General features: G+C 34.3%; 1 protein-coding gene across 1 annotated transcript; it reads left to right on the top strand.

Moving 5' to 3' along the window:
* Positions 1-13,547: 13,547 nt before the first annotated feature.
* LOC111382647 (RRP15-like protein) lies at positions 13,548-21,432 on the top strand. The gene is made up of 9 exons (XM_023006671.1): positions 13,548-13,712; positions 14,196-14,684; positions 14,781-14,882; positions 14,969-15,050; positions 15,167-15,186; positions 15,305-15,365; positions 20,461-20,540; positions 20,875-20,982; positions 21,219-21,432. The coding sequence occupies exons 2-9, from the start codon at positions 14,238-14,240 to the stop codon at positions 21,282-21,284; spliced, it is 966 nt and encodes a 321-aa protein (XP_022862439.1). The 5' UTR covers positions 13,548-13,712; positions 14,196-14,237; the 3' UTR covers positions 21,285-21,432.
* Positions 21,433-21,438: the final 6 nt, after the last annotated feature.

The following is a 21,438-nucleotide window of genomic DNA, read 5'->3' as shown; positions in this document are numbered from 1 at the left end:
AATTTGTCCTTTACGAGGTCTTGCTTCTTCTTCTTCTTCTTCTTCTTCTTCTTCTTCTTCTTCTTCTTCTTCTTCTTCTTCTTCTTCAACTTTTGTTATTATTTCCTTTTAGCGTGTTGCCGTTTGACAGTATTAAAGTATGGATTTACAGAGTTTAAACAATAATATGATGCCATGATCAAAATTGGGAAATATGAAAGGAAAAATATAATTATCATTTGAATTAGATAAATTTTTAATCTAGAATTTGCAGAAACTAGTGCTAGAGTTGAACACATTGACTGGCATCAACTAAAAAAACAACGTAAGACCGTCAAATTCATATTTCATGACAAAGAACACTAACAGAAAGAGTTTCACTTTCAAATCAAATTTAACGGGCAAACCTTTATAAATATTTTATGGACTCATATTTTATCACATAACTATTATGCTATTTAATTCGCCACAGTCTCTGTTTTATAACATTTAATCATACCTATTGAGTTTGTCTCTCGAAGACATAATTCACATTGAAATGAACATTAACCTCTCACAAGAATAGTATTAATTAAGACATGCATTAAAATAGGTTGATCTTTTATATGCGATCGAGTCTATCATGTTTAATATCAGCACGTTGCTATTAAGTATTATATACATGATTCTGTGCATTTATTGGAGAACATTTGTTATGATTAGCATAGTGTGGGTCGCGATTGATAGAAGATTTTCTCTGTGGACTAAACTCCTATGCTACAAAATTGGAAAATATTATTCTATGGATTGCCAGGATCATTAGTTCACAAATAATTAAGTGATGTATGATGGTACATCCAATATGACTATAATGTTGAATTTAGGAAAAAAAAAAGATAAAATAAAATAATTTTTCAAGATGATTGCATTTGAATAATATGATATTTATTAGTTGAACACGACTTTTTTTTTGTACCATTTACTTTGTAGGTATGTGCCCATAATTCTTAGTTAAATTTATTCTCTATTGACTCCTAAATATATAGTACTTTAGAATAAAATTGAGGCGTCATGGTTGCCTCCCTTGTAGATATTGCTTTAATTTTTATTTGTATTTTCCTAATAGATAGAGTAGAGTTCTAATACAAGTGAAAGTCATTTTTTTAAATTTGCTAAAGTCATTTTTTAAATTTGCTGTCTAGACCTCGTTTGGTAAATGCTACACAAGACTACTTTTTTATAACGTAACTATTAATTAAAGGACTCTAATACCCCCTTACATAACATGTTGCCTAAAATGATTGTCAAATGTTATAGCTATAGTATTTGAGGTGATGTTTAGCATCATACATTTTATGGCTTGTATGAGTCTCGATTCTATATTGTTCATAAGCCGATTGGCCATCTAAGCCATACCGTCTTGGAGTGTGTTAGCTGAGCTATTTGGAAATGTGCTGGGTAAGTTTTCCTTTTGTTTGGGTTTCCGGAACATTCACATAAAATCTTTTGCTACTTCCCATGTCCATGTTTCTCTGTCTCTGTCTCTGTCTCAGACACATTTATAAACTCCCACGTCACTTTGAACTATCCACTTCCAATTTTACCCCACTTCTCTTTCAAGTTTATTTGTAATTATCCATTTTTTCAACTCTTGTAGGTGTCCGTTAGAGTTTTGGAAAAGAGGTGGTGAGGTGGGCTTCGGATTTTTTCGTTAGCAGTTCGACAACGAATTGAAAAAAGAATAGCATTTTTGAAAATTTCATTTGCTGAATATGTGTTAAGTTCTCTGATGTTTCTAGGGTTTAATGATCATGTTGATTGTATTATTAGTTCTCATGAAGAATAATTGGATGGTTTTGGCACCTCGTTTTTTCTTTTAAATGAATTTTGAAGGAGTCTTACAACTGTCTACTTAAGTGCACCTTTCTCTCATGGACATCTGTATATTAGGGCCAATTTGATACAAGCATTTTCTATGGAAAATGGGAAACCAAATGTGTTGTTTGATAGAGAAAAATTTCAATGGAATTCATTTTCCACCCTACCCCTCACATGACCCAAATTCTTGGTTTTTAAGGAAAATGTTTTCCTCTGGTTTTCGTGAGAAAGTGTTTTTTTTTTTTTTTTTTAATTTTTACGATGGAAATAAATTCTATCTCTTTAATTGACAATTTTCTTGAAAAATAAAGTCAAACAAATATCAAAAAATTCAAAATTTCAACATTTTTTAAACGAAAAAGTATACCAATCAAAGACATTTAATTGACAATTTTCAGTAAAACAATTTATAGGCAATTTAATTCACTGAATTTCGTTTTCTTTCCATCCAAATTTCATTCTTACAATCAAATGGACCCTTAATGATTTTTAAATGCGTGGAAAGAGGAAACTATTTTGGCAATGGCATTTGGTCTTTTATGGTAAATTATGCTCTAAGGCAAATTGGTCTTATGCAAGTAAGTTTAACATATGCTTGTTGTGAAGCTTTTGTGTTTATTGTAATCTAAATGTATAAGAAACATGATTGGAGGTGTATGTAAGTTCGACTATGTGTGAGTTGTTATTACTTATCTGATAATTATCTCAAATATGATTTTATATCACTTGATTTCTTTTCAAGATCCAGTTCTTCAATAGAGAGTTGATTTTATGCCTTTGTTCATCCCATAATTTTAATACTTAGTATTTAATTAAATAGGACCAAGAGAAGAAAGTAAAGAAAATTGTGAAGCAGATGTGGATCCTCTTTCTCTTTATTGTTTCCGAACTCTTGCTGATCGGGTTTAATATGCCAGATTCTGAGGTATTTTTCAAGATATTATGTAATTCGTCATTTTCCACTTCAATTGCTTATGATGTGTTATAACTTATGGTCTAAACTTTCTACATGGAAAAATAGATGCTTTATTAACACATAGTTCACGTCCCCTTGCTAAATATTGTTTTGTTGATGTTGATGAAAAGGCTTCTACTGATCTTTAACACTTCAACTAACCTTTAACTATCAAATTGTAGTACAAAGCTGGAAATGGAGATAATATATATGTTCGAAATGTAAGGTTGAACTTTACTGACAATATTCGCCTTGTGTTGATTTGACTTTAAATGTAAATTCACATGCAATTCATTATAAATCTTATCACTTTAAACAACTTTATATCGTTCGACAGAAATTTGTAAATCCTAGCAAAATAGATAGATGAGATGTTAACTTTTCAACTTATTGTGACGTACATGGCCTTATCAGGAATTTGATTAAAGTCAGAGAAATAAAAGGAGTCGTATGTTCTGCTAACTTTTTGTTCCTACCATTTGCCTTATCAAATTTATTGAAAATATATTTCAATTCTTTGCCTGATGTCTTTAGAGTTTAAAGCCTTCATTTGATGTCTTTGAGAGAACCCAAATTATAATGGACTCCACAACTTGTTCGGATAGAAAAGATGTTCGAAGATATTCCAATGAAATCCCACAAAACCAAATCACTACACATGCTATTCATGTGGATTAACTAGTAGTAATAAAAAAGAGAACATATCATTAATTTACCATAATTTTGGAAATAATATTAGAAATAAAAAAATTTCTTAAACTTTTGAATTAATTAAATTCCTAAAAATCTAATCCAACCATTTTTTTTTATTGATCACATAATCAGTTTTTATGTAATGTCCATGGTGAACATGGGCTCTATCCACCGTGGAGTGGCAACATCTAGTGTCGCCACGTGCTTCGAAAAGTAAAAGTCAAAGATTTAGTTGATATAATTTTTTTAAAAAAAATTAGTACTTAATTGATTGAGGCCCATTCTATTATATTTCCATTATGGAAAAATATTGTGGTAATTACGCCACATACCTTTTTTTTAATAAATATTTAGACTGTAGTTTATAACATTTTTTTTTTCAATAAATACTGCAAATCATAGTAAAAACAAAAAAGTAAAACGTGATAACTAAATCAAAAAGGTTAATAATTTAGGTAATTTTATTTACTCCAACAAACATGCCTTTGTAGAATCTATTGATTAATCAAAAAATTAATTAAAAAAAAATCAGTTCATCTTCTTCCCAAAACTTCTCCATTATGAATCGTCTTTCTCCCAAAAATCCCCTAAAATATCTTTCACAAATTGATCTTCATACAAATCTTCTGCAAGTTGTAATCGTTAGTAATATTGTTCAAATATTACAAAACATGTCATTTTCACAAAATGTTTACTGCCCAAACATGGAGACATATTACAAAACCAAATTCTGTCCATCAATTTCTAAAATTGATTACAAGAATTGCAAACATTCAAACTACATATTCTTATTTAAAAGATATTATTTTGTTCAATGAAAATTTATATATAAAACAAATGCAAAAATTTGACAAATCTATGAATGAAATACAAGTTGAAAAACATATATAGTTCTGTGACATTATTACGAGATTTCGATTTCAAATTTAAAAATATTTTATCCAGATTCCATTAGTTCTCGCTTCTGGTTGAACGAATTGTTGGGAATCTACTAAACATGCACAGCGAAAAATTAAAACAGATTTCAATTCCCACCAAGAATCGTCTTTGTGTTTAGATAGAAATTGTGATAAGATTGTACATTTTTCAGATCTGCAAACTTCTTTGCTATTCTTTTGGTTCCAACAATCTCGATTCGCCACTCATAGCTGTCCAATTGTCCAATCTCCAACGATGATCCACACAGAGAACAAGATTGTAGCTACCAGGATTTTCTCCTCTTGTGCTAGCAAGAATAATTATGAGAAAAACATATAGATTGAAAACCCTAGCCATATATTTATATAAGCCCAAAGAGTCTGGTCCGGTCCGGTCCGGTCCAATAGTTAATTAATCCAATTAATTAATTTAGACCTATAAATAACCATACCAATTAATTAATTTATCCAACGATTATTAAATTAAGTAATTAACAAATTGCAACTTCCAATTCTCTTTTGGGTACGACCCATCAGATTCCCGATCACTATGCCTAACAACGTGAAATATTGTTTTGATCTAATCAAAATTAATAAATTAAAGCACCCTTTTAATTTATCGTCAATTTACACTTACTGTCCCAGATTGACATCTAGCAATGTGTCAGAGCAATACATGTGACGGAAAATGTCATGTGGTATGACAAAATAAAACTCGTTCGTTTACCGTGAAACTATAATCCCTTCGTCAATATGATCTGATCAATTACGAGATACGAAAGTGTGTCAATCTCGATTATCGATCATATCTTTCACTCCACTATTAAGTCAATATAAGTTGAAAACTCATTTTCGACTTATGAGTACACATTGGCCAAGGATTTCATCATCGACTTAATTGAATGAAACGCAGATCATAATCTCCTACTATCTAAGAGTGATGAATCCTTTATTGGTCAATCACAACCTTCATACGATTCTTGACGTACCCGAACAATGTCGTATTAGCTGCCCTTTGCAGAGCAACATCCAACACCGCCAAAGTATGACTGTCCTCATATAAGGTACCATGATGACCTCAAGTCAAAGAACCAATTCCACTACCGAACGTTAGAGATTAACCACTGACGCTCAGATAGTTATCTATGTGGAATCTCTCGGCGGGTTTCCAATATTTTGTTTTATTACAAAATATTCACGTGTTCATTTAAGTGTCAATACACTTTATCTTATGAGATCAGCTACTTACTTCACAAGTAAGAAATGTCACATGTGATGGTCTATCCATAATAACGATATTCGTATCTCATTATTACTTTCGACCACGGACGATTTAAGATTCAATCATATATAATTTGTATCTCACAATCACAACTCCTTGTGATTAACAAATTACGAAAATTTGAATCTACGGACTCTATTATTTATTTAATTGTCTATTAATTAAATAATAGATCTGCCATTATATTGCATTAATTATATATCAAAAGTATTTATGTTCAATGTTGATTGGACCTAGGACATAACACTTACAAACTTCCACTTGCACTAGATCCAATCACTTATGTAACCAATATCATAAGAGTCTACATGACGATCATGTTTATGCTAGACAACTCTTTGTCTGTGGATCTACAATATTGTTAAATGTGGAAATTTGTTCTTCTCTTTACGTCATTTCTATGTATTATCTCTCTGATGAGATTATACCGTCTTAATACATGTTTGGATCATTGATGAGACCTTAGTTCCTTTGCTTTCGCGATGCCTCTATTGTTATCACAATACAATGACATGTGATCAACAATATCAAGAACTACTCCAAGTTCATTTATGAACATCATGATCCATATTGCAACTCTTTTGCTACTTCTGAAGTAATCATGTATTAGGTTTCTACAATGAATTAACGGTTGCTTCACGTTTGGAACCTTTCCAACACACCGTTTAAGAGTAAACAATTTCTCCATATAAAATCTTCTCAATATTTTATATAGATTGGGACGAGTTAAGCAACCTTCTAGATCTATCTCTATAGATCAAGTTGCTTCTCCCATATCGTTCAAGAATAAATCCTTTAACAACCATTATTTCAACGATTAAAACATAGGGATGTTGTTTTCTATAATGTTAGCAATACGACAATGCTCCCACTATCTTCCTGTAAACACACAATTCATCTTCGAATTTGATAAAATCAAACACTTTGACTTTTTTATCAAATCGAAGATTTCAGCTCCAAAAGACTTTTCTTAACCTATAGTCACGGTATGCAACGGTTGCAAGCAAAACTCGAATGGATTTCAGCAAGGCTACAGGAGAAAGGTTTCACCAAGATCAACACTTAACCTTTGCTTCTAGCCTTGCTTTGTATATATGGATATTCCCATCCATATTGACATTTTCCTTGTAAACTATTTACAAAAAACTTATGGGTTTTATTTCATCAGGAGGCTTGACCAAGGTCCAAACTTTGTTCACATACGTCGAGTTCATCTCGGCCTCCTGCTGTCTCTTTTAAGTCAATACTTAACTTTATTTTTGTGCAACTAGTAGGTTCATTATCCTGGATCAGTAATACCTGATTAATAATCATGGATTCGCCCCTTCTTGAAGGTCGAATGATCCTACTAGATTCACATAGAGCTGACATGTTCTCAGGAGTCTTTACTTCCTGATCAAGAGTATGTTCCACATTAGATATGGGATTGAACTTGAATTCATCTACTTGGTTAACTATATTTGTAGACTCTTGAACTCTTTCAAGTTCTATTTTACTCCCACTGTCCTCTCCTGTAGTAAACATTTTCTCTAAGATGACGATATATCGTGAGACGAAGACTTTCTTCTCAAGGGGTTAATAGAATTGATATCCAAATATTTGTTTTTGGATATCCCACAAATATGTGTTTATCGGATTTAGTCTTAAACTTATCCGATTCAATATGCTTTAAATAAGCGTCACAGTCCCAAACTTTCATATGTGATAAATTGGGACTATTGCCTTTCCATAGCTCGTATAGAATTGTGTTAACCAAGTTAAATATGACATGATTTAGTGTGTAATACACTGCAATCAGTGCATGGCCTCAAAAGTGATTTTGGAAGATTTGCATGACTTGTTATTAATCGCACTATATATAATAGTTTACGATTTCTCCTTTTAGATACATCACTATGCTGCAGTGTATATGGAGGAGTCCACTGCAAGAGAATATCATTCTATTTTAGATAATCTAGATTTTATCTTTAAAATACTCTCACTTGATCGAATCTTAATGTGATGGTATCTTTACCTATTTGTTTCTCTACTTCTAGTTTGAATCCCTTGAATTTTTCAAGAGTTTCATGTTTGAGTTTCATCAAGTATACATGATCATTGATGAAGTAAGAGAAACATTACCTGACATCATTTGACATAAGTCTATAAGCATCACTATGCATTAGACCAGTAATTCTGCTGACCTTTCTTCTTTTCAAATCAAAGAAGATTTGGTCATTGTATCAGACATGCATAATTTGTACTTGTCAAAATCAATTAATCCCGAGTATACTCTTTATGTAACTTTGGAATTTCATTTCATCTATATGACAAAGTTTCCCATGCCAGATTTTGGTGATAATTAGATTTTCGTACTTATGCCTTATAATTTCTATACTCATTATAGAATCCTTAGTATTAAAGAATATAAACGTCATTTTGTAATTTACCATAGTCATTAGGATCTTTATCAAGATAAACAAGAACAACAATTGTCCTTAATATTAAAATATATTCATGTCCAAACATGAAATTCATTTTAATGTTCCAGCTATGGTGGGTACAAAGTGACATTTCTCTAATTCCAATACTAAACCAAAAGGCAATGGCAAGAAGTATGCTCCTACAGGCAATGCAGCAACTGTTGCTCATCTTCAACGTGTAGATTAACTTCTCCCACTTGCAGTGGTCCAGTTCCATTTAGTTTTTCCATATTTGTATAAATATGAGATCTACATCTGATATTTAATACCTGAGAAGCTAATGAAATAGACATAAGCCTTGCAATGTTCCTTCCAATGACCTTTCATTCTATAATGAAACCAAATGTCATTAGATTTGGTATTGTCCTTCGCTTAGACTGTTTTAACCTATTGGGTGCTTTCTCAAAACCCCTTTAGATTTCTTCTTAACACTTTTAGAGGAATCAATGGTTTGCCCACTACCAACTTTGATAAAGGGTTTCACAGTCCTAAGCAGTTAAGCAACTTAATGAGTATGCATTCGAGTTTATTCATATCATAATTCATAATTAGTATGAATAACTCTATGACAGAGATTGCAGAGCTAAGTCAATACTTAGTTCATAGTTAATGATTGAACTCAATTGAGACACTTCTCGTGTCAATCATCTTCAGTACATGAGGATTGACTGAAGATTCTTTTGTCACTTTGCATCGGTATAGTTGTTTGAAAGTCTCATATCCTTCCACACATGATTATTATCGTACGACTCTTTGTAATGAAGAATTATGTGTTAATATCTACACTCTCAAGTTGCTTTTGTAACTTAGGTGACATAGTTACAGGTATCACATATGTTGCAATACTATTGTCATTACTGCGTTTATTATAGTAGCCACCTCTTCCTTAATCGAGTCATCACCAGGTGTCTCTGGAAAATGGCTACTTAAGGACAACTAACTTCTCATGCTTGAGAACAATTTTCAAATTGCAGTGCCAATCAAGAAGATTTAATTTGGTTGTTTGCATCCAATATGCCTCTCCAATACACATGGTAACTCACGATTCAATAAATATAAATGATGAAAAGAAAAAGAATAATATATAAAATATATCAATTAATTTAACATGGACTTTTATTAAATTAATTATGCTCCCACTGTTTAATTCAAAATTATGATCCTCTCACATAAATTTATGGAGTCCATACTCGACTCCCAGTGGGCTGAGATTCCATCTGTTATACAAAGACCTTGAGAGTACTCAACAAGCCTTAATATAACATTTGAGTAGATACTATTATCAATTGTATCTCCATATAACTCTCAGATCATTAAGCCGACAACTCTTTGTCATTACACATCTTATGTGTTAGTTTAACATGCCTCTAAAATTTATCTCATTGAGTGTACTCAACATAAGATATATTTTAGTTAAGTCAAATCCGTCATTCAAAAATATCAAATATTTCATAGTGTCAAACATATCCTTAATAGACAAGCCTTGAGTGTACTCAACAAGTTGAGACGATTTGGGACTCTGATTTTTCACTATAATGATGGAAGACGATTATAAATGTGACTTAATATTTTATGGAGAGATTTTGCATTCAAATGTCTCTTCGTAACAATGATATATATTTTATTATACATCTACCATACAAATAAATATATATAACATAATATAATAGTGTGGACGATTATGAACTTTTACTATCTAGTCTTCCCAAGTCATAAGGAAGACTAGTTGGTCAATTCCTAGGGGATATAGCATTGAATAGTATCAATGCACCATCTCTATGGTGTCCTTCTCTTCTTGTCTCTTCAATTAGTCCAACTGCAACCTGTATTTTATACTAGTTGGCACCTAGGCTTAAATGAAATTGGACTCGCATGCCCATAGTAATAATAATAATAATGGGCTCACAGGCCCAAAATAATTAAGAGCTCGCAGGCCCACAAAAATAACAATAATAACGGGCTCGCAGGCTCATAACAATTAAGAGCTCGCAAGCTCACAAAACGACAAAAATAAAAATTAACCATTCAACACATCCATATGGTCGAGTCCATAATCGTCCACTAATAATACATTCATAACATAAATGCATGTATATATAATATCTAATATTATATGCTAATACGTTTCAAATTTCTAGCAATTAAGATTGTCTCAACTCTTTTAGATAAATGGATCTGAACAATTAAATAATTAATTAATCATATTAATCAATTATTTAATTAGTGGGCATATTTAATTAAAATCAAAATTTAATTAAATATTGAATTAGAGTCCAACTCTAACTTAACAATTATAGGGTGGGATAATTTAATTAAAATCAAATTTTAATTAAATATCAAATTAGAGTCAAAATCTAATTTCAAAATTTAAGGCGGTTGAATTAAAATCAAATTTTAATTAAATAACAAAATTAGAGTCCAACTCTAATTCCAAGATCTTAGGGCGAACATGTTTAATTGAAATCAAATTTTAATTAAACACAAATTAGAGTCTAACTCCAATCTTAAATAAAATTTTAGGGCAACACAATTTAATTAAAATCAAATTTTAATTAAATGTCAGATTAGAATTCAATTCTAATTTTAAAAATATAATCGGGTGAATAATTAATTAAAATCAAAATTTAATTAAGTATTAAATTAAAATCAAACTCTAATTTAAATTGAATTAATATTTTAATCTAGGGTAACACTCCCAAATAAAATAAAATTCAGTTGGGTCAAAGTTTAATATTTAAGTTAAAATCCAATTTTAACGAAAATATAAAATGTCGTCAATTTTAAATAAAATTTTAATTTGGGTTAAAATTAAATTTATAGGTCAAACCCATTAAAATCAAATTTAAAAGCATTCCAAAATATAAATTCAAAACAATTTTGAAATTGTATTTTGATCCAAACTTGAATTTATAATCAGGACCTCACAAATAAAGAAATTGCAGAGAATCCCTTTCATTTATTTATTGCAATCAGACCCCGAAAATCGAATTGCAGGTAAAGGGGTCCTCAATATCAAATATTGCGAGAACTACCCTTACTTAAAAAAATTTACCAACTGACCCCAAAATGGATATTGCAAACGGAGGCTTGCAATTTCACAAATTGTGTCAGAGGCCCCAGCCTCCATTTCACCCTAAATCGAACTAAAAACCCTAAGATTTCTTCCTTCTTGGATGGCGCTCCTTCTTCTTCTCTTGGCGGCGCCAGCCGTCTCCCTGTAGTGCCCGGAAGCAGGCACTGCTGCCATGTTCGGCAGCAACGCCCGACACTGCCCACGACAGCTGTGGTTGGCGCCGCTAGCACCATCGTTGCTGCGGAGGCGGTGGTGTCGGCTCAGACTCCGCCTTTTTATTTATTCATTTAATTTATTCCGATCTAAAAAAATTTCTATGCAAAATCAGATTTCAAAATTTTGAAAATTAAATTTCTTTAATTGCTAGAAACTAGAAAAAAAAACACAATAATCAACTTTTGATTGTACAATGATGTTAAACAATTTCCAACAAACATAAAATAGGCTATGATACCACTGTTGGGAATCTACTTAACATGCACAGTGAAAAATTAAAACAGATTTTGATTCTCACCAAGAATCGCCTTTGTGTTTAGATAGAAATTGTGATAAGATTGTACCTTTTCCAGATTTGCAAACTTCTTTGCCATTCTTTTAATTCCAGCAATCTTGATTCGCCACCCATGACTGTCCAATTGTTCAGTCTCCAAAGGTGATCCACACAGAGAACAAGATTGCAGCTACCAGGGTTTTCTCCTCTTGTGCTAGCAAGAATAATTATGAAAAAAACATATAGATTGAAAACCCTAACCATATATTTATATAAGCCCAAAGGGCCTGGTCCGGTCCGGTCCGGTCCGTGAATTAATTAATCCAATTAATTAATTCGGGCCTATAAATAACAAAATCAATTAATTAATTTATCCAATGATTGTTAAATTAATTAATTGACAAATTACAATCTTCCAATTTTCTTTTGTGTGGGATCCATCAGATTCCCGATCACGATATCTAACAACGTGAAATATTATTTTGATCTAATTAAAATTAATAAATTAAAACACCCTTTTTAATTTATTTTCAATTCACACTCGCTGTCCCAGATTGACATCTAGCAATGTGTCAGGGCAATGCGTGTGACGAAAAATGTCATGTGATATGACAAAATCAAATTCGTTCGTTTACCGTGAAACTATAATCCTTTCGTCAATATGATCCGATTAATAACGAGATATGGAAGCGTGTCAATCTCGATTATCGATCATATCTTTCACTCCACTATTAAGTCAATATAAGTCGAAAACTCCTTTTCGACTTATGAGCACACCTTGGCCAAGAATTTCATTATTGACTTAATTGAATGAAACGCAGATCATAATCTCCTATTATCTAAGAGTGACGAATCCTTTATTGGTCAATCAAAACCTTCATACGATTCTTGACGTCCCCGAACAATGTCGTATTAGCGGCCCTTTGTAGAGCAACATCCAACACCGCCAAAGTCTAACTGTCCTCATATAAGGTACCACGATGACCTCAAGTCAAATGAACAATTCCACTATCGAACGTTAAATATTAACCATTGATATTCAAATAGTTATCCATGTGAAATCTCTTGGAGGGTCTCCAATATTTTGTTCTAAAACAAAACATCCACGTGTTCATATAAGTGTCAACACACTTTAACTTGCGAGATCGGCTATTTACTTCACAAGTAAGAAATGCCACACGTGATGGTCTATCCGTAATAACGATATCCGTATCTCGTTATTACTTACTACCACGGACGATTTAAGATTCAATTGTATATAATTTGTATCTCACAATCACAACTCCTTGTGATTAACAAATTACGAAGATTTGAATTTACGAACTCTATTATTTATTTAATTGTCTATTAATTAAATAATAGATCTGTCATTAAATTGCATTAATTATATATCAAAAGTATTTATGTTCAAAGTTGATTGGACCTAGGGTATAACATTTACGCGAATAAACTATGGTGTGTTTAAGTCATGGATGCCATAAATATTCTTTACCCATCCTCAATTTTTTGAATTTCATTTCTTCTTGGAAGATATGAGGCGTGAAGTGTGCATTATTCAAAAGATTTCAATTACACATTGTTATTTGTGTTCTATTATTAGAAGTTAGTATTTTTTATTATATTTCATATCTAAAAAAATATTTTTAGTTATTTAAACATTATATAGCCCTTGTTTGAACCTCATTTTTATCAAGAAAATATATTTTAAAAAAAAATGGGGTTCAAACAAGGGCATAGTAAAACATGAAATAATATTTTGTAATAATGTAATATGAATTTTTTTTTTTTCCAAAAATATTTGTAAAGCCCAGTTAAAAGGCCCACCCATGTCTGTTCGTCTACAATCTGTTAAGTTATATTGGTAGAGCAAGGGGGGGAGAGCGGCCAGGTTTTCTTTCTCGTTGTTACACTAAAAATTGGGAACATATTCGTCACCTCCTCGGCGCCAATTTATCTTGTGTTGCAGTGATTTCTATTCAACTCCTTCACAACCAAACTTGGAAGGTAGTATCGGATTTTATTAGTGTTAAAACAGGCTTTATTTATCGTTGAAATCGACTCGTTTTATTTGTTGTGAATGATTTAATTTGAACTCAACTCCTTATTATTTATTTTATTTTCCAGAATTGTTGTTTCTTGATTGAAATTTTCCTCTAGCAACAGTGATTTTTTCTACAATATTTCTCTTTAATTTTTTATGCGGTTGTTTATAGTTTTCCCTTGCGTTCAAGTGTAAAAGGTGAAACACCCAGGACCAATATCCCCAGCTATACCCCAGGTGACTGTGTAACCGGTGACTTACCCCACTTGACCTAAGATGTTTCCGCCCCCCGACAAATGCAATTATTCATTGAAATGTAGAAATCCGTTTTTAATTTTTTGATAAAGATGGTTGAGCAAAGCAAGTTTTATTTTATTTTTTAATAAGGATGGTTAAGTAGTAATGTTTTTGTCTATTTGATTTGTTTTGCCTTCAGTTTATTGTAGGGAGATACTGCAGTTTGTGAAAACGTAGTGAAAGGCAAGCTCATGACAGAAGTAATGCAGGCAATGGAAGTTAAAGAGGGACCGAGGAATAGGAAAGGAGGAAACAAGAAAGCTAAAAAGACAAAGAAAAAACAAAAAATGATGCCTCAAGGTGTTCAAAAGAAGGTGAATATTGACAAGAGAATGAAAAAATTGTTTCAGAAAAGAGCGAGGGAGTACAATTCAGATGATGATGATGTGGAGGAGGAGGAGGAGAAGCTTGAGCAGTCTGTACCTTCGACTCGAGAAAAGTTTAAGAAAGATGAATCTGAAAGGGAATTTTCTGATGATGATGTTGGAGCGGAGGATAATGGGGCTGAAGAAAATGATGTTTCAGAAGATGAAGATGGGAAAATTCAGCCGGGAATCATGAAGTTTACAGAGGGTATAAAAGCATTTAGTGTCGCATTCAAGAAAATCGTAAAAAAGACTACTTCCAGTGATGTATTGGTAAGATGCTACCTTCGATGCAAAGATCATAAAACTTGTCGAATGTCTGCATAAGTTTGTAATGAGAATCTTTACTTAATTTTGATATGTATGCAGGGCCCTGTATTATCTGCCAATAAGAAGCTTCTAGCAGAGAAGCTTATCGAAGAAGAATTGGAGCGGAAGGATAAGGGGGAAGCGAAGAAGGAGAAGCACTCGGTATTGCTTTCTGACTTGTTAAGTCCTGTGGTGTTCTCGTTTTCTTTTTAGATTTATAAATTATTTGGATCATTTTGATATAAAAGGTCAGAGAGAAGGGCCACGTGAAACCTGCCAACTATTTGGACTCTCATGAGAAGTATCTATTAGGAATTGCAACTAAAGGAGGTACATAAAGTTGTTTTGATGGTTAAGTTTGTGTTCTGAATGGAGATACATATTTTGATTTCAGACTGATCATGTTTTTTTATCACATAAATACATGTACTGCTCTGGATTTTCAGTGGTCAAGTTGTTTAATGCTGTAAGTTCTTATGTCTATTTTAGATTACACACTTTTTTCTTGTCTGAGTCAACCTTTTTTCCTTTTTCACACCATCACATTTTTCTATGTTTGAACTCATTCTTGCTTATCTGTGCAGGTAAACAAGGCCCAAAATGCTCAGAAAGGATTAAATCCTTCAAGGTCAAAAGATGAAAAAGGTACTAATCGATACAATAAGTCTCATTTTTATTTTGTAGCTAAATCAGTATTTTTTAATCTTATGATTCTCCTCTCGATTACGGATCCAAGTTAAGGAGTTTTTGGGTAAAGCTATTAGCGTCTGTTTGACAACAATTATTTGGAAACTTTTTTTTCTACATACTCATTTTCAACACACATTCTCACAATAAAATATTTTGCATGTGAATCCAAAACTTTTTCCCACATTTTAACCACACATTTTCTTAAAAATCACCATTCGAAACATTTTTTTCCCCAAATAATGGTCCGCAAACAGGGACTTGGTAACTTTTGAGGAGAAATAGTATTGTGTTCCACGAAATGTGTGGTTAATTAATGGGTAAGTAGTTGTGAATGTGTCGGTCAAATAAATTTTTGAATTTGACTTAATAGAAAAGGTAATTTACTAGTAGCGTTTAACGTCTGGCGAACAGAGGCTTAGTGATATTTAGTTTCAGAATTTCTTTTCATGGCTTTCTGTTAGCATATAATTGATTAATCATGTCATCATTCTTGTTTAACCTTTTTGAGCATGCTAATTATAGAGTCTTTTGATAGGATAACAACTGGAATGAACTAGAACAATTGCTGAATAAAGGACTTTTTATTGAAATAAGAACGAGTACAGGAAATGAAATGATAATAAAAGCCTATAAAAGGCTATAACCGAGAACAAGAACAGTAACCACTCCAATACTCTCTTAATAATGCCTCCTATATGGCTAATTTTTGCCTATATTTATAGCTAACTTCTAACAGACCTTTCCCTCCAATTTTCCTTCTCTAACAGATTTTGGTATTTCCACCCACTTGCACGTTTTTCTTCTTCTGGGACCTTCTAGAATGGGTGGGGGTGGATAGGAGAGTATCAATACCCGCTGCCCCAAAATCCACCTTGCCCTCAAGGTGGAAGTTCGGCTTAATTTCAAAATTCAAAATTCCATATCGGTGGTGATCCATGTTTGGAGTAAGCTTGTGGCGACTGTTAGTTTGTGTAGCCAGCTGTCCACCCACCAATAAAATGTTATCTATACAAATTCCATAACCATTTGGCCCCCCAAACGGAACTTCTGAAATTAGAGTTTGGATTGAAGTATATGTATTAATCTTATAATTTGCTGGGGATTGAATTTTGGGTTCATTTCTATCCTTAACTTTTCTGGCCCACTCCAAGATATGGCCCATCTCCTGAAGCTTTAACATCTTGCCCTCAGCCCATATCATAGACTTCAACCCACTAAAAAAATTATCCTCCTTCCGTTGATACTGCTTCAAAGCTTCTCCAGGTGGTAATTCAGCTATTTGATTTCTGTGTTAAGTTAGTCGGGCCACCTTCATTTAGAGCTCATCTGCTTCCCATGACCTCTTCCCGAATACCCACTACTGGTGCAACTTCAAAATATCTCCAGAACTCATCCATGTAACCTGTTTGTCGTATGTCCAGAAACTTTTCGCACAGACTTCCCTATTGAGTTTGACGGAAATGAAGAAGCAACTGTCGCGGGAATTGCTCCCCAAGTTCCGGTCAGCCCAGTTCGCTAAACCATCCCCATGTCTTCATTTACCAATTTGGAATCCAAATACTCCCTCAGCAGCAATTCTAGAACCTAGGATTGGTTCTTGGGTATTTGCCTCCGACCGTCCCTAGAGAGGGGGAAATTTATCCATTTGCCATTTCTTCGATTCTCCTCCTTGTGGTCTGTTCAAATCATGAATTTTTTTGTTGTCTACGAAATTAATGGATTGCTCCGATGTTGCTACTGCCAATCCCTCATCTTCACGTTCGTGGTTCTCCCATCGAGTCATCAACTCACCCAATGTTTCCGTCATTGATATGTTTATCTCGCCCGTTTTGAAAACTACAAGTATAGCACCCATTAAGATCCCATAACCAGTTGGACCCGCAAAAGGCACTCCCAAAGTTTGAGTCCATTTATACAAAATAACGTAGGGGGTTGTCTACGACCCAGTTTGTACTTTGCATCACTACGGTAACATAATCTTTTCTCTTTTTATTTGCAAATCGACATCTGTAAATTTCTTGAACAGAGGAGCTCCTTTATTTGCCGTCAATGGTCGTAAAAAGGAATTTGCGGAGGATTTGGTATTGATTGTGTTAGTTTGATATGGCATCTGGTGAGAATAGTTACGTGGGTGGACAGGAAAATTAAGAGAATGTGGATTTGGGCTATAGGTATTAATTTTAGCTTTAGATGGGCCATAAAGTAGATGGGCTTGCTTCCTTACATGCCAGTCTTCAACCCTATGGGCCAACTAACCCTGTGGGCCAACTCACTGATCTGGCCTAAACCTTGAGGGATGAGCATTGGGACTTCAGCCCGTATTAGAGAATTGTACCCATTGTCGCCCTTTCCTTCCAGAATCTCTGATATCTTCGACGATGGTGCTGATAAATTCTCCAATAATTTGTCCAGTCTCGGGCTTCGCGTCTGCATCTTCCCTGTTCCTACCACACGATGGTTCCGGCTGTCTATACTTGCTCCACTTTCCTCATATTTGGGCAGAATTTCAGAATCTAGCCATTGGGCTTGCCCCCTAATAATGCCCAGTCAACGTGATTCCCATTGCACACAATTGCTCTCCAACACCTCTTCACGAATCGTTGGTAGTGGCCACCACGACCTCCAGAGTAGTCCCCTCCTCTCTAAAGTCCGATAATGACCCTCCAACTCGGACAGGAGTTGATTTCGATTTTCCAATCTCCCGGTCTCCTCACGACACATACGCCCCTCTAACCCCAGTTGGTAGGTACTGGGACTGTCGCTGTCTAAGCTTCCAGATGTTGATGCAACTACTGGAAGGAACTCTAACACCCCAATAATGGAATCTGTTTGTTTCTGTGGTTGCTGCTTCAGATCCAAACATTTACACGCTGGAATTCCTCCACCATGGAGTCCTTCTCGATAATTTTTACCTTTCCATTTTCCATCATTTCCTGCCTCTGCTCATCCCATTTCTTCCCCAATTTCGTACACTTACACTCTGAAAATTCTTCATCGAAGGAATTCCTCTTCAGACGAAATTGACCCAACATCAAACTCTTCAATTCTTCCCAAGTTTTCACCGGTCTTTGTCGATCGACCTGCTGAAATGAATCCCATGCTTCCCAGCCAAAACACGCTGTGCAGCGTCTATTTTCTCAACTTCTGATAATTGATTTCTGGAGAAAATCTTCTCCGCCTCCGACACCCACCATTCTGTGTTTTCGCTATAGAATATTGGTATTTCTAGTCTTCCTTAGCATCCAGCCCGAATATTTGTCTTGGTCTTCTTCCCTTTGCATTATCAGCTTCTCCAACCGATTGAAGAATGAACTCCATCTCTCCTCCAATTGTTTGCTGAAATTTGCTTCCATTGGCTCTAGGATCATTGCTCTGATACCAATTTGATAGGATACCAACTGGAATGAACTAGAACAATTGCTGAATGAGAAACTTTTTATTGAAACAAGAACGAGTACAGGAAATGAAATGATAACAAAAGCCTATAGAAGGCTGTAACCGAGAACGATAACAGTAACCACTCCAATACTCTCTTAATAATGCCTCCTATGTGGCTAATTTCTGCCTATATTTATAGCCAACTTCTAATAGACCTTTCCCTCCAATTTCCCCTCTCTAACAGATTCTGGTATTTCCGCCCACTTGCACGTTTTTCTTCTTCTGGGACCTTCTAGAATTGGTGGGGGTGGATACGAGTCTATCGTCGTCCAAGTTCCACAAAAATCTGCGAGTATTTGTAATCAACAGGAACATGTATGTCTGAATGTGGTGAACGCTATTAAACATATTTGTTGACCTTTTTAGGGGTTTCATAAGTTGAACCATGGCAGTTTTATATCTCGAGCATTCCCACTCTTTGGCATAGTTGTAAAGAGTGGCACAAAGTAACTGCTTTTTGAATATTTGGTTGGATTCATTTGTCAATTCAATCTAACTCGCGTTTGCATAGTTTATTTGTTCCAATTGTTTTGTTTATGTCCTTATAGTTGTGTTGTACTGTGGGTTTATGGCACTCTCATTGGACGTAATTGATTTCGGTGAATCCATGCTGGTATTGATTGGATATCGGTAGAGGTGTCTTGTTGTCCGTTGAATAAAGGTTAAACTAATGAGCTCCTCATTCTACATTACATAAGATATATGGTATACCTAAAATAATGAGATCTTATTGGTATCCTCCAATACAGACCCAAAAGTTCCCCCACGGGGTGGGGGTGGAGGGGGGGGTGTTCGCTTCCCTAGTTCACCTCACAAAGGGTGTAGGTCAGTTGAGCTATAAGCTTTGCACAGTTCACGGTCAGACTGCTCAGTCCATTGCTTTGTGCTTTCGACCTAAGCCTACGTTTGCTCAGTAAGCTATAGCGCAGCACATTAATATCTTCTCAATGAAGGCAAAATCCTTCTTTACTTTGGAGAAAGAAGCTTCAAGGGGCACTAATGCGCTGTACCACACCTCTTTTCTACGTTTGTATAACATGATACACAATGCCATTATGAATGTTCTCACTTGCAAAAAATATGTACCTTAGTTCAACAAGAAGTGAGAAAATTGAACTCTTCAAATCTTTTAAAAAAATTCTAGAGAGAAGCCAGTCACAGAAATAGCATTCTGTTTGTACATGTAAGGAAGTTTTACAATGTCAACATTAGTAAGATCACAAATTTATTAAGGATCTGAGACATGGTTCCTACTTCCTATACTGGCTCTCTCTCTCTCTCTCTCTCTCTCTCTCTCTTTCAGTACAACTATTCTGTTCATTTCTTCAAGAAGAGTTGCCTGTTCATCTTGGACCCAAAAAGCTAAAAGATTTTCATGGTTGAGAAAGCTTTAAAATCCTAGTTTTTTTCTATTTCTATGGAGACTATATCAGCATATCATATTAATCATGTAGCATTCTAGGGGTTTTTACCTCTGTATGTTTCTGAAATGAAATTATGTATTGATATTTGCTTGAACTCGTGTATGCTGTCATTTCAAATCCTTAATGATTTTATAATCATAATCATGTCTAATTCCTTTATTTGATCCTTGTCAATGTGTTTGAGCCAGTTTTAAAGAAGCGAAGGAAGGAAGCCTTCTTTTCGGAGTTAGGCAAGGGAGCTTCCCAATCTGCTGGGACTGTTGCTAAGGTTCTCTCTCGTTTCTGTCTCTCATTGCCATTCTATTGGGAGGAACCATGGAACTTTTGAGGTTGAATTTGCTTTACTAAAGGGATCACAATTTGACTTCGATCATAATGGACTAGTATCGAGCCCTAGAAAAGTATATTTAAATTTAACAGCCGGAACATCAACAATGAATAAAACCATCTCTAGTCGGATTATATGACCAAATGCAGGAACAAAAATACGTTACTGCTATGGGAGCCTGTACAGTAACAGGGGGATTTTCATTACCGATTCTTATACCACCGTTAAGGGAGTTGATTTTCACTATCAAATTTTTATGGTTTGTCACATATAGGTCGGCGCATCTAGTAGCTCAGTGGATGGCGAAGGACCTGCATGGGCCCCTTTGCGTGATAATTACATGTTAACAAATTCCAAGTTGAAAGATTGGGATAAAATGCAGGTAGGTTTTCCAACCAATATCTCAGCCATTTCAGTTTTTGAATAATGATTGGTGTACATTATGGACACCATTATGGTGTCCATAATGTACACCAATCACAACCCTCAGTTTTTTGTTAAAGCATGATGCACCCTACCTGTTTCCTGTAGTATTTAGTGCATGTTTGACTAAGCTTAAAAATTTCACTTATAAATAATTTTGTTTTCCTTGTACGAATGCTCTTCCTCTGGTTTTAGGACACGACGGCAGGAGATGACTTTAATAGGGCATCAGACTCAGGTTCGTCATCGGATGATGAATAATCTTGAAAATTAGGATGCTAAATGGATTGGTTGGAGCTGGAAATGAAACTTCCGAGATAATTAAAAGCACCTGTGATCTGTTTCCCCATGAGCCGTAGGGGAGAAAAACTTTGTGCTATCCTCTGTAATGTGCCAGGCAATCCTTTCCTCCTCC

Source organism: Olea europaea, unplaced genomic scaffold (assembly GCF_002742605.1).
Source record: "Olea europaea var. sylvestris unplaced genomic scaffold, O_europaea_v1 scaffold2544, whole genome shotgun sequence".
Lineage (NCBI taxonomy): Eukaryota > Viridiplantae > Streptophyta > Magnoliopsida > Lamiales > Oleaceae > Olea > Olea europaea.
Note: the sequence above shows the minus strand (reverse complement) of the source record. Positions and strands in the feature narration are given on the sequence as shown.